At 38.7% G+C, this 27,684-nt stretch overlaps 1 protein-coding gene across 3 annotated transcripts in view; it reads right to left on the bottom strand.

Annotated features, from left to right (window-relative positions):
- Positions 1-27,684, bottom strand: part of FBXO11 (F-box protein 11) — a 69,631-nt gene that overhangs the window by 9,047 nt on the left and 32,900 nt on the right. For 2 of the 3 annotated variants that reach the window (XM_033053806.2, XM_033053808.2), the window contains exons 2-11: positions 25,903-26,030; positions 25,709-25,790; positions 20,113-20,257; positions 18,748-18,877; positions 17,651-17,734; positions 17,430-17,562; positions 12,307-12,413; positions 12,106-12,217; positions 7,081-7,187; positions 6,858-6,995 (exon numbers count right to left, since the gene is read on the bottom strand). In XM_033053806.2, the coding sequence (XP_032909697.1) occupies positions 6,858-6,995; positions 7,081-7,187; positions 12,106-12,217; positions 12,307-12,413; positions 17,430-17,562; positions 17,651-17,734; positions 18,748-18,877; positions 20,113-20,257; positions 25,709-25,790; positions 25,903-26,030 (1,166 nt within the window). The remainder of the gene's footprint in view (positions 1-6,857; positions 6,996-7,080; positions 7,188-12,105; positions 12,218-12,306; positions 12,414-17,429; positions 17,563-17,650; positions 17,735-18,747; positions 18,878-20,112; positions 20,258-25,708; positions 25,791-25,902; positions 26,031-27,684) is intronic. The other variant, XM_033053807.2, reaches the window with a different exon arrangement.

Here is a 27,684-nt window from a genome sequence, read left to right as displayed (position 1 = left end):
GCATTGCTATGGGCAGGGAAAGAAAGACCACTGTACAAAGCCATCCCAGGCACACTCCTTCCATGCCAACCATGGAGCAGCACCATGAAGTGACCCACCTGAAAATTCATCTGGCAAAACTATTTCCTGCCCAATGATTTCTCCAATTCTACTTCCAGGGCCTTGCTAAGTAACTGTGTTAGCTCTTTCACAGCATTTTCCTCAACATAGTCCTAGAACATTTTAATATTCAAATTCAACCTATTCTTAAGGTGAACTCATGCCCATTTTGCTTAACCAGAAGAACAGAACTAATCTGAAAGACAGGAAGAATTTCTTACTGGAGATGGTAGACAGCTACCAGGTGATGTATTGTAGTTTGTGGATGGTTAGATACAAGCTCCTAAAAGCTCTAACACAAGACTGTGTCCAGGCACCATTTTTCCTGTAGCCATCTAAATTAGTTATTTAGACCTGCTCATTATGAGACTTGTTATACTTGTGCACTAAAAAACCCCCAAAAAACAACAACAAGAAAACCCAACCAAAAACCCAAACCCAAAACACCCTCCCTCCCCACAAATTCCTGCTACTGCTCAGAGTAACTGGATTCCATGCTCACATGATCTACCAAGAATGTCTCAAGCCTGGAGTTTCTACTACCTGTCACGTGGAAATTACTCAATTTACTGCCAACATAGGCAGTCAGCACTCTGTTTCACTGCTGTGAATTGCTATGGGACTCTTTTTTTCCTGAAAGGGGTCACTTTTTTCCCCCCAGAGAAACTTACCTAAAATGACAATTTGGTATATAAAGACAAGCCTGATTCTCCTGATGGAATACACAGTTTCAATGAAAATATTACTAAACGTGGTCTGACATATTTTTAATTGCTTCACACATTATTCTCCAAGTGCCAAATATGTTTTTCACTACAGCACCATGATGAAAGAAGAGGGGTATTTCAGGTCTGCTTCATCACACATGAAATGGATTCCAGGTAGAAGTTGCAAACAGAGCCTTTCTCATGTCGCCTGCAGGACTTCCACAAGCTTCAGCAAGCACCAGTATTTAACTTAAAAAATGCTGGACTGCTGATTCAGAAATGGGAATTTGCTATAAGCATCTGTGAAGGAAATGTTCCTCTCCAAAGGAGAATAAAACAAAACAAATCTGCATCTCAGATTCCTTTATAAGCCTGACTAGTGTGTTGGAAAATCAAGGCTTTCTGCTGAGTAAGATCCCGTAACATTCAATATCCATAAAGAGAAACTGCATGAAAGAGCCCAGTCCACCTTAATCAGAGTCAGCTTAAGCTGAAGGGCTGGCTTTGGGTTGATGCAGTTAAAGCCAGCAGATTTCTGCATCTGTTGAGACTAAGTCTGACCATTACCTGCATGCAGCACTGTTAAGTCAGCTAAAGCAAGAAATACTTTTTTGTTTTTTTGTTTGTCATAAACACATGCTCTTCCAGCATTCTGAGCAACAACCTCATCCCAGATTTCCTATTTCTGATGCCTCTGTTTCCTATGACATTCTCTGTTGATATCAACAGCTTCTTTTGGCCCAAATTCACCCCCTAGAAAGGGCTCATACTTCAGTCTTTAAGATGCCCCCAGGCAATCCCTGGTATCTTTTCAACCACCAGAGCCACACCCCTTAAAGAGGTATTATTGTGCCTTTGAACTACAGCCTCTCTAAGAGAAGAGATGAACTTGTGGATCCCAAAAAACCACATATGGCTTCAGGCAACATTTTGTCTTTGGAAAGTTAGCCAGTATTTTTTTAAAACAAAAACTGTGTTTCCAAGGATGGCCTTCCATGACCTATTATCCACAGGGTCCCCCAACACTGCTAACACAAAGCTGCGTGCCAGCTCCAGCTGTAACAAGTTAGCACCATCAGACACAGCTGATCCTGTCAGCACACTCGAACTGGAGCTGCCCAACCCTTATGCTCTGTCCAGCTGTTGGGCAGCTCAAGCCCAGATCCTTTAGGGAGACTCTGCCAGGCAGTGATTGAGATCAGGAAGGTCAATACCCCTCCTCTGCAGAGAGGAATTGCAAGCTTTATATTGCCTCCACCTCGTTCCAAGAATGGCTTCCAAGTGTGCTAGGTGTTTGACTTGGACTTTGTGGGGGTCTCTGGTTATAATTCAACAGCTTAAAGAAGAAGAACCACCTGGAGGGGACAGCACCAGATAAGCAAAATGAGGCCCCTATGATTAATAAGAAGGAATAAAGGATGCACATGGAAAAAGTATTACAATCTTACAAAAAACTAGCAAGTAGCTTTCTGCTTGAAAATCCTAAATATTAAAAAGCAGCTCTATACAACAAATTTATTTACAATTCCAGGCAGAGCATTAGCTGTAGACACAAAATGACAGTTACACTGACAGCATGTGTAGGGCAAGAACACTGCTGCAGCCTGGTAAGAGCTGAGCAGGTAGAGGAATCAGAAACAAACACCACAGCAATGATAATGCTGATGTTCCCATCTGGCACACACTGTACAGAAAAAGATGCGATCACAAAGATGGGATCCTGCACAGCTGGAAAAACTCAGAAGACTTTTTATATCATTATTAACTCAGTAATTGAACTTGGAAAAAACAACTTTTTTCTTTCTTCATGTTGTCTAGTCTAACCAACATGGCTTTAAAATGCTTTAAACTTTTAACTGATGAGATTTTGTTGCTGCTTTTCTTCTCAGATGATTTCTCCCCCTGTTATTTCTAAAAGAGTTTTTTCCTTTCTCTGTTTTGAAGATTACATTACAGAAACACAGAGGCATTTCATATTACTGTTTGAACAACACATGTATTAAAAGAAAAAAGATATGCTTGTGTAAGATTTAACATTTTCCAAATATTTACTGACTGTGGTACTCCCAATAGGGTAGGGAAAAAACCCCCCAAAATCTAAAAAAAAAGACAACAGGAGACCAATATAAAAAAAGAGTAACTGCCTATGCTTATAAAATTTGCCTTCCAAACCCTTGAAGGGTTCTTATTTGAGAGTTAGTGCATTTTATGAAAATTCAAATGCAACATAAACAAAATCACACTCAAGATGCAAAACAAACCCTTTACTTTTATGCACAGCAAAAGGCAAATGGCATTTTTAATGTAGTCTGTATAGCATCTGGCATATGCTTAATTTTTTTTGGACTTTATATACACATTTCTTTAAAATGATCTGATTTGTAGTATTTAGAAGACAGAGATGTAAACTAGGCATGCTCACCCAACTTAGACATGCTGCTACACTTTTGTTTCATCAGAAAGAAAGCCCCCAAGCTTCTCATTTGGGAGCAATGAAAATGGAAACTGTTTTGCCTAGAGCTCAGATTCAAACTGTAAAATTATGCTTATTCTTACATTAAATTGAAACTTCTCTGTTGTTTGCATACAACTACAAAATACAATTTATGACAGATGCCTGGTAACTCATCTCAGGCACCTGAGAGGTCAGGGTAAGGCACCCAGGGCTGTCAACACCACGCTGCATTTTTAATGCCAGCTTGTTACATATTTGTCACAGCACTAAGGCAAACGTCAGGATATTACCAGTTTAGAAATAAGAGGTTAAGTTTCTACAAGTATCAAAATACAAAGAACAGTCTGAGAACATGAACTGAAAAACAAAGCACTCTTGAACCTTTTGGAGACAGCACTCCAGCACAGAAACCCACGGGAAAAGAACGTGTAGGGTAGGAATTCAGCACTGGAATGCACTTATCCCACTTCATAGTCACAAGCAATATAAAAAAAAGTACAGAAAGTAACAGAAGTGAAGTGAGAGAAGCAAAAATACAAAATGCATCAATTTGTTTAGGAATATAGGATTTGTATCTGAAGAATACTGTGTCACTTTATCACTTAACGAGCATACAAACACTGCCAATGATGTCATTTCATTGACTCTATCACTAGACATGATGCAGAAGTAGAAGATGCTGCCAAAGCAGACTTTGAGACATGAGGGGACTTAATCTTTGAAAGGAGTTTATGACTATGAAATATTTCAATAATATTTGCAGCTGAGATAAATATTATTCACACATTCTCTTTAATGTGTTACTTTCCCCCTTAAACAAAAGAGAAACATTTATCTCTATTCCATTTTGCTTGTCATACCACAGTGATCACAGCTCTGAAACAGGCATTTCATTGGTAAGAAAGAAGATCAAATACACTTTTATTTAAAATTAATCAAGTGAATTCAGCCTGGTTTGAATTTTTTTTTTAATATTTCAGTACTCATATATTTAATATTTATACTTCAGTACTTAAACAAGAAGCAGCTCCTACCCAGACTTTCCAATTAATGCTCAAGCCTACATACAGACACCTTCCCTGCAGGAGCTGCTAAAGCACTTTCCTTTACCAGTTTTTCTATAGCTGAAATCACTTCATTCCATGTTTCCAAGCCTGTTTAAGTCCTGAAGGGATGTATAGATATATGTACTACCCACTGAAGTGGATTAGAAGTGCTTGTACAGTATATTAACTGTACAGCTTCATGCAGTCCAAACAATGAGATAATATAAACCAAAGACATCTGCCACTACTCTTTGCAAACCAGCCAAACATCATTCTAGAGAGCAGAAAATGATGTAAAGCCATCCATCAGAAAAGGGCTGCCAGCAGGGCATTCTCAGCTGGTGCAATCTTGGCCAACACAGAAGAAGCATGGTCCTCAGGATGTAACTATTAGAGTGGAGAAGAGGCACCTATCAGCAGAATCCCACTATGTTTCACCTTCTGCTGGCAGGATTTTACGCTGGCAGCAAAAACAGCAGCCCTGTGACCTGTTTGCCTTCTACTGAAACCAGAAAACCACAAATCCAACAGCTACAACTAGCACTACCTCAATTCTTTATCTCTTCCTTCCCAGCAATCTGGACCAAGAGGAGAAAGGCCTCACTAGATTCTATCCGTAGTGGATTTCCGCTTAATGCTATTTCCAATCTGCCAACTCTCATCAAAAACCTGAATAGGTCTGGGTTAGAATTTGCTAAAGGTGCACTTGATCCCATTATCTGTATCACTGATGAATACTACTGGTCCCAGTATAGACCACTGAGGGACATGATTTAGCCACTGGCATCTGCCCCCTGGATGCAACTATCCAAACAATTCCTCATTCAGTAAACAGTCTATCCATCCAATCCACATCTTTACAATTTAGGGAGAAGGATGTTGTAGGGGAGTGTGTCAAGGCCTTACAGGAGTCCACATAAATGACATGCATAGCCCCTCCTTTCTCCACTGCTGCAGTGACCCATCACAGAAGGTCACTGGGTGGGTCAGCCAGGACTTGTCCTTGGTGACACCGTGCTGACTGTCCTCAGTCACCTCCCTATTCCTCCACGAGCCTTAGCACAGCTTCCAGAAGGAGCTGTCCCATGATCTCTCCAGGCACAGAGGTGAGGCTGACAGGGTCCTCCTTTCTGCCCTTTAATAAAAATGGGTGCAATGTTTCCCTTTTCCCAGTCACCAGAGACTTCACCTGACTGCCATGACGTTTCAAATGTCATGGAGAGTGGCTTGGCACCTACATCAGCCAATTCCCTCAGGACTCTGGGATGCATCTCACTGGGTTCCAGTGAGACTTTTGTACATTCAGGTTCCTCAGGCAGTCACAAATGTAATCTTCTTTTATGATGGGAGTGACTTTGCTCCCACTGCCCCTGCCTTGAGGTCCATCCAATAGAGAGGTGTGGGAAGACAGACTGCCAGTAAAAACTCAGCCTCCTTCTCATTTCTTGTCACTGCTGTTGCTCATGGGGGGGATGTGGGTTTTTTTGTCATTTCTTTTCTGAAAGACATACCTGTGGAAGCCTTCCCTGTCATTCCTTGCATGCCTTGCCAAGTTCAGCTCCATTCAGGCCCTGGCCTTCCTGACCCCATCCCTACACAACTGGACAGTGTCTCTGGGCTCTTCCCAGGTCACCTGTCCCTGCTCCCACTGCCTGTGCATTTCCTTCTTGCCCTTTAGTCTCAACCCAGCAGGTCTCTTGCCTTCCTTTACTGAGTCCTTACACCTGGGGATTAAGAGCTTTTGCACCCTAAGGAAAGCATATTTAGAGATCTGCCATTTTAAGAGTGACTAAAAGAAAACCGCTTGTTTTGCCAGCTGGGCGTGGAGAATTGGGACTTTGTCATTCAAGCAGGAAAAACAATGATTTGGCACTCTCTGTAAGACATGCAGAACATTTTCCTAAAACAAATCAGCAAATCATCTTTTATTTCTGTGACAAAAATCTATTCTATTTCAAGGGCTACAAATGTAACTTTTCACTACTGTACATGTACTTGGAAGTGATGAGCTTCACCCCACACAAAAAAACATATTTATGAAAGAAGGTCTGAATTCTGACACGAAATTCTGTGTTAAAATTCCACAACTAACTCCCTGCTATAAAAGTCCTCTTCCCAGAGAAGGTGTATATACCATGTTTCAGAGTTTTAATATTAAAATAAGGCTAAGTCTCCACAAAGCATTTTTAAAAAAATTTCTAAATCATCCAGCACCTTATTTTTGTTCCACTTCAAGGGGAAAAGAATGAAGTATAAATGTAAGCCTACGGTTTACATCCTATTTCAAGAGGTACTTTGTCACTGCAACATAATACAATGTAACAAGCTGCCAATCAATTGCAAACAGCTTGCTTAAACCTCTTTCAGCTAAAATCGTCTCTGAAGTCTCCCACTTCAGGGCATGAGAACAACAGTAGGCATATTTAAAGTATATGTTCAGGAGTAAATGCACGTTTTAAAAAACACATTTCTCCAACGGCAGGCAAAATTTGAAGACTTCAATTCTACAACATGTGTATTTCTTTCTTCAAAAGAAAATATATAGGTTACCATTCCATGGTCAAAAGTGAAAACGCCAACGTCACGTCCGTGGTGAATGTGATTCCGTCTGATAATGGGATTTCCATGGTTTTTAACCCAAATCCCTGCTAATGCATTATTGGATATCTCATTGTCCTCATATATTCCCTGTGAATTAAAAAATGTAAATTAAGACAGGAATCAAGAACAGTAAACAATTTATCAAAGTAAAGAAATTAATATGGAAAATTACCTGTGCATGGTCTGTAATATAAAGTCCAACATTTTCACAGTCACTGATGTTACAGTGTTTAATAGTAGGACAAGCTCCCTGGCCACTAACACATACTGCAGAGCCAACTGGAAGAAAACAGTACAGTTACCATAGCTTCAAAGCACAGTGTATTTATAAATAGTCTGGCAGTGCTTTCACAAGAAAAGTTAGCATGAACTGATATTTAAAAAAGATTTTGTGTGCGCAGAGCCAAAACATTGCAAGCCACTGGCAGAAAAACACTAATGTCATCATTTTGCAGATGCAAAAACCATGGTAGGAGTCGCTTTAAAATCACCCTGCCAAGGTTAAACAGCTGCCAGCACAATGGTTTATATAATAACTCATGCTTATGAAAGTTCTCACTCATTTATTTCCCTGTGTTAGGCCTACTGTATACTGACTGCTCACAGCAGAGGACAACAGAAATCTAAAAAAAATTTCTGTTAATTACTGCCTTGTTTTGCTTCCCTTTAAATTTCCACAGCGCAGTACTTCAAAGAGGCCAAACAATAATTTTGTAGCATACAAAGACACACTGTCCACCCAATATTTAGCAGAACACAGATGCACAATCTGGAGTACAGAATAAACATCAGAAACCAACAGGTTTTTCCCCAGCTGAATTACAAAACTCCTTATTTCTGCTACCCCAAAAATAAATATCTTCCAGGAAACTAGGACTCAAAACTGCTCAGGACTTCAGCAGATCAGCTCAGTTCCCTGAACTCCATGAAGCGTGACAACATGAAATTCTGCAGCCACTAAAATGAACTATTATTTTTAAAAGGTAAGAGCTCATCTCAGGGAACCTGGTCTATGTAACACACATTCCCCACAATTAAACATCACTAAATAAGCAAGCCAGTACCTGCTCTGTTAGTCAGTGTTCATATATCCTTTTAGCAAAGCCCCACAAAAACTATGCTTAAATAATTCACAGACTCATTTACAGAGAGATTTTAATTCCTAAAGAAATTATTTTGATAGTCTACTCTGACCTTATGAATAATACAGGCTATACTAATTCCCTAAATTAAGCCCTGTTTCAATTCTAGTAGCAGGAACTTCAGCACATATCTCGTAGAAACATATTTAAATTTTGATAACTTTATGATTTCCAGCAACTGAGAAACCAGCATAAAGCTTGTTAGCTGGCTAGAGGGCTGTCGTCCTTTTAATTTACACTTTAATTGCTCATCTCAATTCCTCCAGCTTTGGCACCAAGTTCTCTTGGTACCAGTGCACGCCACACCCAATACAAGCACATGTTTAGTGCAAGCAATTTGCTCCTTCAGCTTTCTCCTTGATAAAGTAACAAATTGCAGTCACTGTGTTGTTCACTACAACCGAAGTTCTCTGCTTTACCTTACATGACTTTTCACTGAACCGTTTCTGAATTTTCCAGCATGTTGCTATGGACACCAGAAAAGAGCAATTTATTCTGAAGCAGGACTAAGCAGAGGCATTATCAATCTCTACTTCTCCTCTGTATTCCTACAGGTGTAACTAAGGATCACATCAGCTCTTTTGGCCACTTGACTACGAGGGCTCATATTTAGCAGTTTATCCACAGAGACTATTTAAGCTTTCCCCAGCTTTCCAGGAGAGGAGTTTAGCACTTAGAACAAAAGCAAGTTGCATCTGTAACTCTGCACTTTATCAGACTAATGGGAGTGGTGTCTGAGAGTCCACCTATCAGGAAGGTCGTAGTAACCCATTCTCCTGGTTATTTTTAAGACTGTAGTTATATTACATTCATATTGTATCTGTAATACTCTATAGTAAAGTCCTCATTGTCTACAGGTCTCATTAATGCCATCTTATTTCTTCTCTGCAAGTTAAGAAGCTATTTCATCTTTGAAATAACTACAAAAAAACCCCAAAAAAACAAACCTTAGAGTTACCCTGAAAGTTATTTTTTGTCTCTTTGGTGTAGGCTCTGGGTGTTCTGTAGACCTCTAATATTTTAAGGCACTATGTGTTGGTATCAAACATTTTTCAAGGATCTCTGTAATCCTACTGGGAATGCTGTCTTTTGGTCAAAGAAAGTAACCACAACTGCCAACAGTGTAATGCAACCATTATAACTTCCTGTAAATACACACTAATTTGATTCATCATAAATTTTAAATTCTTAATTGACCAAACCCCTGCATTTATACCTCATCATTCTACCAGGATGAACAGGCAGTACCTCTGTTCATACTTCCTCCAGTGTAGTGTCTCCCCTGCCACTGCCCCCAGGGACAAAGACCATCTCATCGAGGTTTCAAGTTTCCATTGATACACAATAGGAAGCCAGAGAATTTCTTGGCCAGTTCTTTCTAAACTCTTGCATGATTTTAGAATGTCTATTTTTACAGCTGTTTAACCTCATCCACAGTTACTGTGAAGAGTGGAATGTGTTTCATTATCGCTCTAGGGGATGAGGGCATTTATCATTCCTGTCTATTCTCATTAAATATGGAACAAAAATTACACAACACTTTGCCACTCAAATTTTTCCATTCTATGATGGATCCACATCACTGCTACAACTCCCTTTGTTCCCCAAATTAAGACACAAGCACTGGCTCTTCTAGACAGATGTTGCATCAAGTTCTTTGTGGCAGTAAAGTGGTGTGTTTTGATTTTGGAGGGAGGTCCCCACAGTCTCCTTCAATTTCTAATGTCCTGTTTGTATTAACTGTTAATAATGTCTTCTTTCTTGCATTTCATAATTGCTTTCACTTCCCTTCCTTATCTCTTTTTGTAAGACTGAGGAGCTACAGATTTTTGGAACAAAGTGTGATGTTCTAAAAGCATATCTCTACCACATTTTGCTTATTGAAATGAAGGCAATCTTTATTCTGACTCACTTCACTGGACTTGAGTATTGATTGTGTGAAACTGGTCATTTTGGAGTACAAAGCACATGTAGTAGTGGTTTAAGCTTTATTTTGTTTACTCAGAATATAATGATTGCATACACTTTAACAATATTAAATTTTTTTAAAAAAGAAACATTACCATCCACTACTACGTTTATCGATAGAGGTGAGGACTAACACAGATTTCTTCCACAACGGATGCAACAAAACCTCAGGATGTTTCCTTTTAAACTTTATTTGAAAATATTCCAAAAGATGCTTTGGACTGGCAGCAGGAACCTCCAGCTTAACTCACTTGTACTTACATAGCTCCCATCTTTACATATGACATACATTAAGAACTTTACACTGACATAATGTAGAAATATGCCTCAATGCAACTTAGAGATCTACAGAAAGGGTATCAAGCATGTGCTAGGAAAGAGGTTTTGAATGCCTATGGATCAATACTTCAGAGATACCAATTATCTGGAAACAGTAAATGTCTTTTCTGGCAGACTGCCATTCTTCCTCCCTTTTTATACAAACTCAGTAATTCCTGAGTAAGCAATAGCAAGGCTTGGTAGGATTAAAGAGCCAGTTAAACTTGATAATCAGTAAGTGATGATAGTATAGCCTACACACAGCCTCCAAAATGGACCAGAAACTTGAATTCTGGAGAAGAGAATCAACAGTTCAATACAGTAAACATTCAGAAATCCAGAGTCTTAGAGGGAGCAAAACTTCAGAATTCTCAGAAATGGAAAGTAGTCAAGAAAAAAATTATCAAAGCTTAGTTTTCATAAACAACTTTCACAAAAATATTAGGATCTAGTGGCTTATGTATAAGCACGTTTACAATATGAAGTCATGCAGCTCTTCAATCTACTTTAATTACCAAGCTGATCATGGTCTTCTCATTCCTCCCACTGGTTGTCAGGGTCCCCAGCACTGGTATATGCTAAGTTCCAGAACACTTTTCTTCGTATACTTTGATTTCCCAGTATTAGCATTAACACTGGAACAAATGGGACACTGGGAGCAGCTCACTGTCCTTTGGCTCCTCTTTTGTCATTAACACTTCCAAGTATTTGCTGATGTGTCTCCAATAAAAGTGATGGTGATGCAAAGCACAGAACTGCCTTGACCAAGTGCAGTGGTTTAATAGGCCAAAACCTTAAGAAAGTGCATTTTCCTCTAGAAGGCACACACCAGGAATCCTTCCACCATTCTCATCATGGTTTCCTGCAGTATTCTTCACAGGCAGTACCAGAAAAATGAAGTTTTTATATTCAGTTGGAAGAAATCTTTTTCTTTTTCCTTGCCTTTATGTTGAGCTGAGCACTCTCCATGCACAGCAGCCTGCTGCACAGATCCATTCCCTTTCCCTAGCTGACCTTGGGGAAGTTCATGTGGCTGTTTTCACTCAAATACTCACTATCTTAATTCTTCTGAACCTCTTATTTGTAACACTCCAACTCCACTTGATCTGGCTGCGTTCAAAGATGCTCAACTTGCCATGTCTTGTGTCTAGTGACTGTGAACGGCCATGTCTTCCAGCTGATGACTAAACTGCAATCCAGCTCCTCACTTCCAGACACTGACCCCTTCTTTCCTCAGCCTAGACTACTGTTTTTTCCCAAATCAGGTGGTATAAATTCCTCACTGTCTCTGATGGTGAAATGAGTCTTTCAACACTTGTGCCTGTACAGCTACTACTCATCCTCTGAATATGTCAAATCGTTCCACTTGGAAGTGAGCTCAGCTTAGCAGTTACATCTCGTCACGTTTATTGCCATCCATCCCAATACTGAATATCACAACGAACCCAAATGAACAAGTCCCATGTGTAACCCTTTCAAACGCCCCATCCTGTCAGCTACAACCAACCACCAAACCCACGTATGTTTATTTAACTGTCACTTCTCAATTTCAAACCAACTGCCCAAAGAGTCTGAACAGATTCAAATAGAAAACCAAGTACACATTATCACAGAGGTTTTGGACACAAAGAGGTCACTCTAATAGCGACGCTCCAAGGCAAGCCAGGCTTGCAACTTGCATGGAATACCTGCACCAAAAAATAAAAATATGTCAATAGCAATCATACTCAATTTGTTATGTTTCTTCAAACAATAAAAAGCCCACTAACCTGTACAAGTACTTCGAATAATACAGTGATCTATAATTGGACTGCAGTTCACGGTAATCTCTAAGCAGTGGTGCGCATTGTGGTGCTGAGCAGATTTGTCATCAGGGTTGAACTGAAAAGGAAGAAAACAAATGTTGTATTTAACTGCTCAGGTATTAAAATAAATATTTTAAAATATCTGCTTAAGGATGAGAGTCTTACCCTGATTGTCATATATCCAACATAGGCATCTTCAGAACCCTCCATAAAAACGAAGGTGGAATCTCTAGTGTTTTCTATTATAACTTTATCTGCTACTTTTCCAGGTGCTGCAAAGAAAACAGTCTTAGTTTAGGCTGCTGAAAAAAAAAATCCTCAAAATACTTACAGAATTCTGTTCAAAGCAACAAAGGAAAATTAACAATATTGCTGGCACATAAATAGTCTTCCTGTCAAAAAGATTTTAAAAAAAGAAATTTCAAAGACAATGAAGAAACTAATCTTTAACTAAGACAATCTGGCACCAATTTAGTAACATCCAGTACTGTGAGAAAAACCTCCTCAAAAAACCTTACAGAGCTAGTTTTTGACTACTGCTTACAGTGAACTGAATGAACATGGTGCTCAAACATGGGTGCCAGGCTAGAGGCAGTTTAACTGTTCCAAGTACAACTTCTTCTGGTAGTCCAAACCCTTTTATTAATGCTAAAAAACATACATTCCATCACATGAACCACTATTTACTCATCTGCTCATGACCTACAAGTGACCTCCCCACACTTCTCCAATGTAGGATTCAGAGTTTTGAATTGCTATCCTCATTATTCTTTATGGAAAAAAAAAAAAAATCTTACTGAATTAGATTTAACTACACCACTGGCAGTATGTACAGAAGGCTACAAAGCCGTACACTTGCAAAATGCCACAATGTGTCATTTGATTGCCTGTGTTACCAGCGAGGCTCTGCTCTATTCTCTACCCTTAATCCAAAAGCAGGTGATGTTTATGTTGGGATGGCATCAGCCAGCAGAGGGGGCACCAGTTAACCTCAGCCACCCACTGGAATAAATTCAATGACACTCATTCACAAGCAAGATCGTTTGTCTGATTCAAACCTGCACATTAAACACACAAGCCAGAAGCAGTGTTCCCTCTACACACCAAATAGAAATGTGGAAGTTTCAAGTATTATAGCAGATAAATTATCTGAGAGCATTTTAAACCATTCCCAACTCAACACAAACATGAGCAGGTATTTGTCCTAAATTTTATATTTTATTTAAAAGCCTATGCACAGGATTCCTCATGAGCAGATCCTTTTCTGTTGTCTGTTGACATTAGTACAGACAAGCAGTATGTCCTGTTCTTTATCACTTGGCAGAAAGATGTCAGTCAGAATGAAGCAACATTTACATTATTATCCAGCTTGTTCTCACTATCTAAAAGCCCAATCTCTGCTTTCATTACTGCAGAGCTGCATTTTAAGGTAGTCTGGCGCTCCTCTACACCACTATTCACTTAGTACTAGATAAGAACTAAAAGAGACTTTGACGAGGAGTTGTGGCATCATACGAAATATATTTCTGAGGTTTGGTAGCATTTCTCTAGCTTTGCCATAGTGCAAATGCAGTGGCATAAACAAATCCGTGTGTTTCAGCACATGAAAAGGAACAGCACCACAGCAGTGCAGGTGAACCAAACCCAGGAAATTAACAGAGCATCCAGGAGGATATGAGAGCCATAAATCAGTATCAGAACTTTCAGGGTGGCACAGAAAAACTGCACTTCACATTGGATGCTCTGAAACACTGTTCAACAGAGGTTTGTGGAATTTTTTGCAAAGCACTTGGATCATGCTCTCTATGGACACCTTGCTCTCATCACTCAAGTTCCTACTACACAAGTAGTAACTTGTGAGTTGGGAAGGTCCCAGAAAGCCCATCATGGAAGATCACTGTACTTAGATCTCCCTAGGAAAATAATGAAGACTTCCTTAAGCATTAGTTTTATTCCAAATGCACCAATGAAATTCTCTGCAACATTCTACTGAATCTTCGCAAAGTCATCGTTCGAAGAAATCTCTCAGCTTTTGGCTTAGACCACTTTAGAATAAAGAAACCAGTATTAGAATTGGAAACGGAAGAAAAGGGGCACTAATTTTGTAATCAAGCAAACCACAGCTCCCAAGAAGTCAGTTTGCTGGAACCTAAGGGAGTCATGCTCCCCAGGATCAGAATTCATGATCAGCTTAAGGACCATTTAGAAACAATGGAACGGAAAGCCTACAGTATGGGACTGTCTAAAGGAATGTAAATTAACTGCCTATTGCCTCAGAATTATTTAATCCCTCATAAAGAATAAAACAATTTCACTTTTCCCTGCATTAGAAGACAAAAAAATCACTACCTTCTGCAGGAACTGTGATCCTGTCCAATTGTACCAAGCAAACATCAGATACTCTTTTAGATCTTACAGTCTACAAGATGCAAACCACAAAGGTCTAAACTGGTCCAAAATAAAGCTCTCAATTCGAAGATGCCCAATGGGCATTTGAAGAAGAACTCAGGCATGTGAAAGTATTCTTGCATTCCAAAGTAAAAAAATACCAATTTATAATAGTTTTCTTACCATTTAAAATTCTTCTACCCTTAAAATGACAACAACCATTCTTGTTGGGTTTACTATTTTTTTTTTTGACTGAAGGATCTTTTGATAATCCATTTTCACTTACTTGCACATTATTTAAGTCAAATGGAAAATAAAGGAAAAAAATGAAAGCTGTAGCTCTGAAAATACACATTCAGTGAAGATTCTCAGATTAGGACATTTCTGTACAACTGCTGAAACTCAGCAACTGGGAGATTTGTGTCTTGAGTGAGATGAGCACTCCATGGAAGGCTATTCCTACAGCAAACATCCTCCCCGCCCACTCCAACCATGGAAAACAGAATTATTTTTAAAAATTAAAAAGGTATTTCTGTCTGCTGAACCAGATGCAACAATTTCCTTAACAGAACCTCTCCTTTTGCTTGTTTCTTGGCAATTCAGATATGCCAGAGTGCTAGTAATACGTCCAAAGCCTTCCTTCTGAACCAACTCTTTCCCTAAGATTTAGGGGAAGAAATAATGCCAAAATTAAACAGAACAAAAACCTCAGAACACCAGGCATTTTTCTGTAAGCACATTCTGCTTATGTGACAAAACAGAAGCTTCTTGCAAGTTCAAGGTATGTTAAGCTGCCTTTCTAATAATGTTGTGCTTCTTCTGAAGCCAGAAGAATAAACTATTAAAGAAATTTGAGTAGAAATGCAGAGATTTGGTGCTGCCTTAATCCTACCATTCTAAAAAGCATGCCAGACTGCACAGAGAAGAGGTAGTTCTCCAAGGCTTAGTGGTTCACTTTAATTTGTTTTCTTTTCCAGTCAAATGAAAATTGACTCTCTCTACAATGTCACTCACCATTCAGTGGAGAAAGTCTGGGGAAGTGAAGTCAGCAGTGCCAAAAACTGAAATATAAATACATCAAGCATTGCTGGACTCCTCTTGGAGGTTTTGTTCCCCAAGACAGCTATTCTGTTACAAAAATACACAATAAAGATCTCTGGCTTTTAAAGGACTGTACTTAAGATAACTGTTTTTCTGAATAACTTAGGCTATTTCCAGAAGAAGGGAAAGCAGACGGCTTTTCAAAACTTACAAGGAGACAGAACATGCAGAAATTTACCCACATATCCAAGCTATCATTTCAAATGTCATGAAGTGACTGATAAATTTTATATCTCAGGACAGTGCTGATCTGGTTTCTCAGGATTTTAAACACTTCATGAATATGGCTTGCCCTATTTGTACTGTCATCCTCTCTTCTGTGAGACAGGAGCCAGGGGTTTGCCAGCCATTTGCCTGCAGCCATGTCTCCATTAGCAAGCACTGCAGCCTAATACAGGAGTGGTACCACAGAGGGAACCAGTGCCGAGGATCAGTTGCCCCCAGCACAAGCTGTGGCACAGGGAGGAGAGAACAGACTGACTGCTCTAGTCCTCACCAGGTCCCTCTGACTGAATACACACTGGCTACTGAAGGGCAGTAAGAGTATTCCAGGAACATGTCTCTTAAATTAGTCTCATCCAAAAGGAATCCAGTTTGTGCTCCAAAAGCTCTCCACAACACCAACCAAAGCACTCTAAGTGGGCATGTTCAGAATGTTAGCTCCAGAAATGTAGTCACAAACTGACAAACTCACATACTAACACAGTCACATCTTGCAGATCTGCGGGGACAATTTTTCAGAAAAACACTGGAACAATCTGACTGCATTGCTCAAAACCATTCTTCCTGCCAAGGCTGCAAAACCCAGGCAAGAGGTGCCAGAACACTCAAGAGCAAAACAGTTGTTATATGGAACAGATAAATACCCAAAGAGAGACTTTGCAAGAGGGACTTCGCGAAACAAAGAATATATAGGTAGAAAACACACCCACCAAAACAAACAAAACCCCCCACCCTTACTAACAGAACAAAAAAAACCCCAAACCCACCACCCTCAATAAAACCCACAATCCAGCAAACCCAACTAATCCAGAGGGATAAACACAAACAGTGGATAATTCACTTCTGGATCACTACAAGAGCAAGAAGTCTGAGACCCCTTAACCAAAATCTCTACCAGACAGTAATACAACCTGAATTCCTACCTAGTTATCATGCTACTGGGAATTAGCATGCTCCTAGTAGTGACAGGAAAAGCAAGCAGCTCCACAAGTACCACAGTTTGCAGTCTGGTGTATTATATTACCTTCCTAAACCTTTCCTATTCTCCAACTCTATTTCCTTCTGCATAAAGGTTCCTGTCCAGAGGAACAGTTGGGAGGGAACAGAGGAAGAACCTCCAGTCTCAGAATCTTTCTGCTGGATGGTCTCATATCCTTCCTCAAGATGGAATTATGATACTGAAGAAAATGGGACAGATACTAATTTGAGCTTGTTCCCACTGCTGGTTTCTACTCTGAAGATAGGTTTTATATATATATATATGTATGTAAAAATGTAAAAATTGCAACTGCAGTCCTATGTAACTGAACAAGCTTTCTGACAAATTCCATCTTTTTCTCCTAATGAAATAAGAAGATAAATTAAGTTATTCTGAGAACTAGCAAGCAGACAACAGCACTTCAGTCTGAAGTATCAGCTACTTTTGAGTTAGTGACACTTGTACAAAAAGCACTTATTTGCTAGGCAGGTGAAGAAAGATGAGCATTTTTACTGGCTATTTAATACACCTGAGTATCATGGTAATTAAGGCAGTAATAAACACAAGTTTGAGACAGTGATGCTCCCAGTTTACATACCTGCACCAATCATGGTGATTGGAGATTCTATATATATCCATTCATCAGTATATATACCAGAGTGAACAAAGATAAGTCCATCAAAATGAGCTTCTTGAACTCCACCAAGAGCATCCTCAATGGTATCATAATACTAGAAGAAAAGAAGCAAATTCAGAGTAATGTCCATTTCTATTTATAGAGATAGAGAAATATTTTTAAAAATCGCTTTAGAAACATACCAACATATTTTCTCTTCCTTTGTATCTTGCAGGATTACTGTAGAAGTGTTCAGCAAAACCTGGCTTTACATGTGCTCCTTTGTACTGAAACAAGGAAGAGAGTTTGTGATAGACAGGTGGGTCTGAATGTACTGACAGGAGATCTAATTCCCTAATTAACAAGCCATTTACTGACACCAGTTTGTCCCAGAAGTATGAATCATATACTGGCCTCCCACTCTAGGCATGCAATTTGAAGTGGCAACACCAAAAAAGTCTGAGCCTAAGGGAGCGATCAACTAAGAGTCCAGCTACTTACACAACCGTAAGCCTCGAAACTGAAAAGCTTCAGACACCTGAAACACTCCACAAGAGCTGTCCTTACTTCCATCCCTTGATTCTCTAGCAGCTTGCCACAAAAAATACATTTATATGGTGAGGAATAGAGAATCCCACACCTTCAGTGATTGAATGCTTTAGTGACTGAATACTAAACAAAGAAGCCAAGTCAAGCATTTGTCCTCAATGCACTTCAGAAATTCATTAACAACACATGGCATTGTGTGATACACTCACCTCGACGTTCATTCCCCTTACTTATGTTTTCCTAGTATCATGCCCAGCCATTCTTTCAATACCTTTGAAATTCTGGATTAGAGGTGCAATCACATTCCTTAAAGAAGATTTGTTTACTTCCAGTCAGGCCAGCTGTAAATCAGTATTTGGCCAAGTGACACTACCAACAGATGTTTGGTTCACCAGAGGAAGATGCACACAAATCTGATAGCCAGCACACACACTGGTTTAGTAAGATATGGCAACAGTATCTTTCACATTGTGAGTCTCAGACCATGACAATCTCTTACACAAAATTTCAGTGATGCAAAAACCAACACAGAAGAGCTGGATACTCAAGGACTCCACTTTACCATGTGGAGTCTCCCTAAAGAGTGCCCCAAAACAGGAAATAACTTCTGAACTCCCCCTACTGCACAGCACCACAAGGATCTTAAAGTCTAAACCCAAGATAATTACTGTTGTCACCCACATTTCAGAACTCAGTGTTTTTACTTTTATAAATACCCATAAATTTGAATATAAATGAATAAAACTGTTACCAGCTGCTGGAAGCTTTCTTTCCAGGGATTTGGATGTTCATACTCTTCTGGATTAATCTGATAAAATTTACCAGGTTCAGGATGCATCATTGGACGAGTATACTCAAATACTTCCATATACAATCTTTTCCTGAGCAGAAGAGAAAATTAATGCATTTCTGATTATCTTTCATTTTAATATAAAGTCAAAGGCTAAAACCTGGGGTTTTTTTGAACAGAATTTGCCAGTGACAGGGAATAAACCAGTATCAGTACCTACCACTGAAAACCAACTTTTTGTTGTACTGACTTTTGTTTTTTCTGACAGAAATTTTTACGTGTTTTACAATCCAAGAGAAAAATTTCTCAACGTGTAATTTTCATGATGATACTTAAACAGTTACACTATTTGTGAATCAAACTGTGCACTAACTACAGCAATGCTTTAACACTTACAAAAGCTAGTAGCACAAGTATAACAAAATTTAAGACCAAGTGTGCCACCACCTCTTCTTCACCTTGCCAAAAAAAGACTGAAAAATCCATTCACTGAGAACAAGTGATGCACTGTATTCCAAAAAGAGTTAATCAGTGAACAAATTACAGTGGTTTAAAAAGAAGAAAATGGCACACAGCAGTTGGATTCTTTTCATTAGTGCCAGAATGCAAATAATTGCAGTGTCAGAGCCTGCTGATACTAAGCCCAGACTTACAGGATGCCACTGAATCACAGAAGTTGTAATTCATCTGAAGCTGTCTTTAGGTCAGAAAAAAAGGGGTAGTTTTGTGATGTTTTTTTTTTTTTTTTTTAGTCTTAATCTTTACTTTTAAACAAAGCAGTTTAAGAACTATGTTGGTTTTTTCCTATATAAAAAATTACAAATTTAGTTTCCATTTATTCAAACTCTCAACAACCTAGGGGTAGAGCAGACTCATATGGGGGAGAAAAGCCCAAGATCAGACCATTAAATGAAACAAAACTCAACCAAAAAACCCCCAAAACCCCCATTTAAGTAACACTAGACAAAGCCTGCACTTAAGTTGAAGAAATGTTTTTTTCCTTCTGTGTGAAGTAACACAATCCCCATAATGGCCTAAAAAGTGTTCAAGGGGGAAGAAGGAACGGCAACTGAAGGAACAGATTTTTTAAAAACAGGCACTGTTTAACTAGCATCTATATTATTAGAGAATCAAGTTTTACTGTTTAATACATATAATCAGATATTCACAAGTAACAAATAATGCTTAACTAAACAAGACATAATAAAATACAAGTGGTTTTCCTTCAACTAATTGTAACCAGCATTTCAATTTTTCTATTGTACTGGCATCTTGAGCAGTACATCTAGTATTTCTCAAGATAATGAGGAATAGCTTTTCACTTACCACAAAATTGGATCATTAGCCAGCTCACTGAAGCGTTTACACACACAAGCTGCTCTACAGAGATCCTGCTCCAGCAGGTAGGAGAAGATCTTTAGAACAACTTCATCTGGCAACTTCTCCTGAAGATACTGTTCTGCAGGTGCTGCTATTAAACAGTAATCAATACAAGGTTATTGATATATTTAGCAAGCTCAAATTCTGACTGCAAAAGATTACCAACTTGTCACTTGAAAAATTCCCATTTAAAATGCCAGTTATCTCAAGGTAGCCTTTTTTTAAAGCTTGTTTCTTCTAAAACCAAAGACAAAAAATCCATTAAGAAGGCACAGACTTCAAGTCCTCTTTCCAAACTTCTTATTTCACCTTTTCCACTGGAGGAATCATTCTGCAAACAAGTGCAGATGTTAAGCAGGCTACTGTGCATGTTCCAGAAATGCTGGCTTCTCACTGCTATTAGCTTCATTGTGGTTCAATTAACCCACATTATCCATACAATAATAATAATAATGTAGTCTCAAAGCCAAAATGTCTGCAAACGTTTTTGAACACAAAATAATTTAATCAGAAATAGTCATTGTCTGAAAAAACTACTAGGAAGACTTTCTTGTTCTCCCACAATGAACACATTAAGGAAAGAGGACATCTGGGATGTAGGAAAACAACAGCCATCAATAATTCCCAAGTCCCCTCCTTCTACTTGCTCCCATTTATGTTCTTCTTAAAATGAAAAATCTAAACCAGAAGAAGTATTAGTCTTTCCAGATGCATTTCTTCAGAGAGGGTGGAGAAAGTTTTATACCCATATCATTGTGTGGAGACAGGAGTACACTTTGTTAAAGCCCTGCTCGTGGGTACATGGACACTCCACATACAACAGCCCTTTTGGGAAAGCCCTGCCAGCAGTTTGTGTTCTCACCAGACTCTCCTAGGACAGGAATCCTCAAGCAGGAGAGACCTGCTTGCAAAGGTCACTTGTTTGGCTAATGCCTGCAGAACCCTTTCTATGATCCTAAAGGCGCAGCCACACAGAGCAGCTTCCAAAGTTTAGAGGATTCAAAGTTTGTGAAGCCTACTGAATTGACCTTAAGAAAGATGACCTACTAAATATGAGGGAATAATACTCTGACAAGTAGTATCCATGTGAGATTTCACAGATAAACAAAACAAATAAACTGCCTCAGGATTCCCCTGGGCAAGGTAGCACAAAGAAATGTGTTATTTCCAGCTGTAAGATGGAGAAGACAGAACTGCAGGCACCAAACTGTGGCTTTTCTACTCCCCCTTAAACTGGGGTCTGCACACCACATCACCAGAACCTGTGTACTGTGACAGAAGTGACTAGAGCTGTTTTTCCAGAGTGTCATGCTTACATCTCTGATCAGACCAGGTAGTAGAAATTCTGAAATATTCCTGACATTGCAGCACATTCCCTGAACATGTTCCTTAGTGTGCCATCACATGAATGTCCCCTTAGTGATTCCAAGATACCAATTTCATCTCAGATGCCAGAGGGGGTATTCATGCAGTTGACAGTTGCTCACAGTAGTATCACAGTTTACAGCCATAAACCATAGGTACATGCCACTTCAACCCAACAAAAATCTATGCTGTGCCAGAGTGGTAAATGTCATCATTCCACACATCCACAGCTATTTGTTCCCACAATATATCTCATCCTCCTCCAGAATTTTTTTTATGATCAGCTCCTTGCTGTAGTCCATTGCAAGCTACAGATTTGCTAGCACGGGACACAAGAAAAGAAACAGGAATGAATGCCCAGAAATTGGCCAAGACAGTTCTCTTCTGCAACAGTATTATTAAGGGAAGATTACAAAATTATTTTTAATCAAGGAAAAACAAAACAAAAAGCCTTATGAGCCAGGCTGAATCCAGTAAGTTGGTAAAACTTATGAAATGCAAGTAGCCTGGAAAGGCCTTCTGCTCAAGAGACATTTGGGGAGCCTGAAGTCTGAAGAGCTCAGCAGCAACCTTTAAGGGAAAAATGGCTGGGCATCACCAAAACATGTTACATGCACTGCCAATGCTGGTTTTTATAAAGGTCTTTTCCCACTGTGTCAAACAGGCAGGAGCAGTTTGTTCTACAGTCCTAATTACTCTTGAAATGCATCACATGATAATTGGACCTTGCTTCTGAATTAATCTTTTTCTGGTAGCTTTCCAGTTAGATGTAGTCTTCTGCTGTCTTACTGAAAGCTGAAATGTTACATTGCAGACGCAAAACAGTAAATCCTCCCAAATTTTCCATGACCTGTCTTCTTTTAACACACAAATACCTGAGGCATACAATTTAAGTAGTTAGTTCCATAAACAACCTGCAGGTTTTTTTGTTCCTTTATCTATATAAGGACCTTGAATATTTTTTTATTGAATGGGGAAGCTCACTAACATAGTACCTTCCCATTGCTCCAAAGTTCATACTCCTGCTTTCCTCCCTAGGTTCAATTTCAAAATTAAAATTGTGTTTTCTTACTGCAGGGGACAAGGACCAACTCTGAGAAAGTGTCAAAATACTTGAAGAAAAAATAATAATAAAAATTTAAAAGCCTCAATTAACCTTCTTGTCTCTGCAATTTTTCAAGTAGCATTTACTTGGAAACTTAGGCACTGCTTTCAAAATGAAGATGATGATTTTACAGGTATTTGCTATCCTCACTCAGCTTTATTCAAAATCCTGTAAAAGTGAGCAATTTAATTTATATTGCCCTTCTGCTCAATTAAACAGGGGTTGATTTAAGATTTCCCCACTCAAATCACTGATACAGTGATCACCACGTGAAATTCTCCAGTATAATTTGAAAAAGCTAATTTGCTTCTTAATGTGAAGACTTCTCTGTATCCAAGAGAGACCTACATGATTTTGTTCTAAATCCACACTTCACATCCTGGATATCTTTTAGTAATGTGTCAAAGCAAGGATGCAATCAATGTGTTCTTCCTCTCAGTTTACAAAAATGAGCAAAAACAGTTTTAAAAGGCTTGTCTGGCCACCAAATCTGAAGCATTTATCTGCTCCTACTCTTGAAAGTTTCATGCCTATTGATGAAGTGAAGGTAATGTACAAAAAGCATACTCATATTAGAAGAAACCCAACCAGTTTTCCAAAGAAGTGTCCAAACCAGACAAGATTAAAAATAAAAATGAAGAGAGGTCATCATCAATCTTTATCTTTGCCCTAATGTAAGTTGACAGTTGAACTATCTATGATTTAGCAAATCTGAAAGTTAGAAACACAGCTAGTTATGTCATTCCATTTCCACAGGATATGCATGAAGTCAATTCAGTTTCAGTTTTGATCATTTAGCAGATATGGACTAGCAAAGTAATACCAAGACACAGAGCAGGGAAAGCAGCCTGAAAGTGAATTCCCTTCTACAAACAAAGACCAAGAATGCCATCCCAAGAATCCAAAATCGTAAATTGTCTTATATGGTTGCCTTTTTTGTCCATTTTACTTGAGAAGATGGAGACAAATAGCATTTGCTCCATAAGGACATATTTAGCAAAAATCTTTTCTTGTTAAGAAGCAAAAATATGTCAGAAACATAGTATGTATTGTTCTTGGGAAAGTATCTTAGGACATCAATAGGAAAAGAAAAAAATCTATTTAAAACGTAAGTTCTATAAACTTATTCATGTTCCTAGTGTACAGAACAATCAGTGAGTGAGGCAGTAACCTCAAGTCTCAGGATGTACTTCAAATCCATAGTTCGATGAAAATGGAAATTTAAAATAGCAACACTCCCAGCAGAGCTAACTCTCAACTTTGTATTAAAACACATGTTTTTCCAACTCCTGGCTCCACTCCAGATGGAAACTCTAGTTGACTGGCATTTCTCCTTTCAACTTTGCTGAATTTTCCTCCACTCAGAGTCTCGACAACAAGGAATGGTTTTCCATCAAGAAACTTTTCTGTATTTCTGGTCCCTCACCTTCATTCCATCTACAGTTCTAAACACCTGCACAGCCCAGATGACAACACACAGCTGCCACTCATGACAATCCAAAAAGTCTCACAACTCAGTCACAACAGCTACCACTACCTACACCAACAAAAAATATGAGGTGAACTGTGTGTTAAAATAAATGTCACCAGAATCAATATTCATGCAAATTTAGAGGAATCTCTTCGAAACTCAACAGGGGGATAAAAAATAACCATCACCCATATTGGGAAAGAGAGTAATAGAAAATAATTTGAGTCTGAGGACACTTCTTTCTTAAATTGTATCTGGTTTGAAAACAGTCCTAAAAGTAAAATTGTAAAATCACTGTTTAGAATTCCTCTGTTAATTATATGCTGGAGATCCTGCCACAATCCCTCTACTTTCCCCACCATGAGCTCAAGAATCTAACAAATGGAATGTGCAGTGGAAGTGTGGAGAACTCATCTTGAAATCAGTGTCCTTCATGTTAGAAAGTTACACACTTTCACTAAAGAACGTAGGAGAGTAAAAGCACAATGACAAAGCAAAAAAGTGAATGAAATGGAAGAAAAACTAAGAACTGTCAAGAGAAACAGGGTCTGTGACAAGACAACTCCGCACAAAGCTACAGCGAGACTGTCAGGAAATGAATCAATGCAAAATGACACAGGTTTATGTCCTATAGGTTCTGGTTATTTCAAGAATATAAATCTGAAGTTAAATGGTTCTTGAACAGCTGCTGAAGAGTTGATCAAAGAGGGGGAAAACAAAACAAAGGAGGAAAAAGAGAGCTCAAAAGACAAAAAACTAAGCTGTGGAGAAAATGAGTAGCCACAAAGAGCAGACCTCAGCTGAAGGAACGAAAACAGACCCAAAGTGCCAACTGCTCAGCTTTAATTCACAATATTAAGGGAGATGTGGACTAAAAACACCAGAAGCAAGAAAAACAGGAGAAACCACATCGATGGGAGCTGGCAAACATTGGTGTTGATTTTCCAAGCAAAAGTGACAGCAGATCTTCTGGAACTGAAGAGTGTGTCAGGAAACGAAAAATAGGAGCAGGAGATTAAAGAACTATATGGAAAACAGAACAAGCAGGGGAGGTGTGCCTGTATATACCTACAAAGTGTGTGCACACAAACAAAATACACAATACAGTTACATACACATGGATTTAATGTGTTTGTTATACAGTGTACATTTACTGTAGATGTGTGCAAAAATCTACATATGTTATGCATGCAGGTGGATCTGTTGTTTTATTTACAAATACACCAAGTCTTTCCCTCTCTTCACAATGAACTACTATGATGACATACCCAAACTACCCCTAAAAATGCAATGGAACAATGCCATCATTGCTCCTAACAGTAGCTTAGATACAAGTACACAGCACTATGAAAATAAAAAACAACCAAAACACGCCTGTAGCGTAGCAGATGGAAGAAAGGACCTGATTCTAAAAATTCTGATTTAAATCATGCTACCAAATTTGAAGTTCAGAACTAGCTTGTAGTTTTGGTTTAGTATTTTTTCCCCACTTAGTTTCTTAGTTGGAGAACACATAGAAAAACAGTCTGGGGACAGTATGTGTGACGTTAAAATATCTCTACTCCTTCTCCCTCATCCCCTTTTTAGTACAAAAGTTTTACCTGATAAATCCTGCGATTTCCCAGATACTCTAGCCCGTTTTGCTCGGTGGCCAAAGTTTTCAGTAGCTGAAGTAGAGGCACCCTTTAACGAAAAAGAATTACTTCAGTCAATAGATAACTTAAGAAAAATACTAACTAGTTTCATAATCTTGAAACAGTAACATTTCCTTTACAATTAAAACCAAAGAAGTTACCTCCATACTGCTCTTTGTAGGACAAGCTGTTCTTTTAGGTAGAAGAGTTTTTCTGCGAAGTTGGTATGGGCTGTTTTGTGCACCAGGACCTGATTCTTCTGCAACCATATCTGCAGGTACATCATCATCTACAAACAAAATGAGAAATTCAATAATTGGAATTGTAGTTTTGCTTTACCCCAGGAAAATGCTACAGAATTTTTTAGGTAAGTACATAGTCAGAAGGGTGCTACAGAACAGAGAACTTCCAGTAAAAAAAAAAGTCAGATTTGTATGCTGTGATATTCTAAGTTTCTTCATGTGTACTTCCTCCATACAGACACAGCAGCTACACCAAAAGCAGCTTAAGAAATAACAACCAACCAAAAACCTAGGCTTTTGGTTTCTCTGCAAACATTTAATTCACTATGCTAATTCAATCACCTCATTACTTCAAATTTTTTACCTAACACTATCAGCAGAATGAAGAACAGTGAAGTGTCAATTATTAACTAAATGTTATCAAGAAATCCTTTAGTAAACATAGCACTCAGTACAAAATTCAAGACTGAGTTTTCCTAAAACATCTTGGGAATAGCTCAGGCCAGCACACAAAACCTTCTGTAAAATGGAGGTAGCTTTAAATACATATGTTCTCTTCACCTAAATTATACTTGAAAAAGTAAGAGCATATTTTCTCCCTGCCCTTTAAAAAAGAAGTGCAGAAAGTGTCATGAGTATAATTTTAAAGGTTTTGATTCATTAGTTTCAATTTTTTCTCTACATATATTTATGGAACATACTTGAAACAGCAAGAAATAATTACTCATCAGTGCATGCCCTATAACTAACATTACACTATAAAGCTGCAAGAATTTTAAAAAGGCCAGAACAAAAAGCATCTAGAAAATAAATCAAAAACCAACTCCACTTAAGAAAAAGGTATACTTTCTGCAGATGCTTAACTGTGAGAAAACAATTTTGCATTTCCTTTTCAATTTAATTGCCTTTTTCTTGAACTGTGCAAAAAGTGATATGAAAATACCATCCATAAAAGCAATGTCACACAGCCAAGCAGTATTCCTGAATATATTAGGTTGAAGAGAATAATGTAAACAAACAAAAAAAATCCAGGAAAAAGAACCCGATATGCCACCAATAAAACTCCCCTACTCTTCCAATACTACAGTAGACTGTCTAAAACACAAAGCAATGCAATTCTGAAGTGACTCACTCCCATTTCAAAATTTTCATCTCATTATTTTCTTAAGAGTTTGTAGTTCGGGATTTTTTGACATAAATTACAAAACATTTTGCTTGTATTGATTATACACACCATGCAGCCTGAACTGTTACATCAGTGAAAAAAAACCACCAAAACTCCAAACTATTTTTCCCCTTCCTTAGCAGATATTTATAAACTGCAATCTTGCCATGTACCATTAGAGATCACAACACCCAAATAGAGGACAGAAGCTGTGCAAAGATGAAGTCCACTGGTGATGTGTACAACACACAGGCTTCTCAGAGCAATAGAGGAAAGCTTCATCACCTCATTAATCCACCTGACAATTAACCTGCAAGTACCTCCATGATCAGCCTTCAGCCAGCCCAGCACCTGGTCCACCTCAGCACAGCCACAAGACCATGACTGGGAAGAACCACCAACAGCACAGGGCTTTAAGGACAGGAGTGAGCATTGAAATTTCTATCAAGACCCACTACTTTTAAAAAGAGAGCTGCCTCCAAAACTTCAGCTAGAAGCAGGCTCACACTCCTTGTCTGCTACTTCCCAGGCACACC

Source organism: Catharus ustulatus, chromosome 3 (assembly GCF_009819885.2).
Source record: "Catharus ustulatus isolate bCatUst1 chromosome 3, bCatUst1.pri.v2, whole genome shotgun sequence".
Lineage (NCBI taxonomy): Eukaryota > Metazoa > Chordata > Aves > Passeriformes > Turdidae > Catharus > Catharus ustulatus.
Note: the sequence above shows the minus strand (reverse complement) of the source record. Positions and strands in the feature narration are given on the sequence as shown.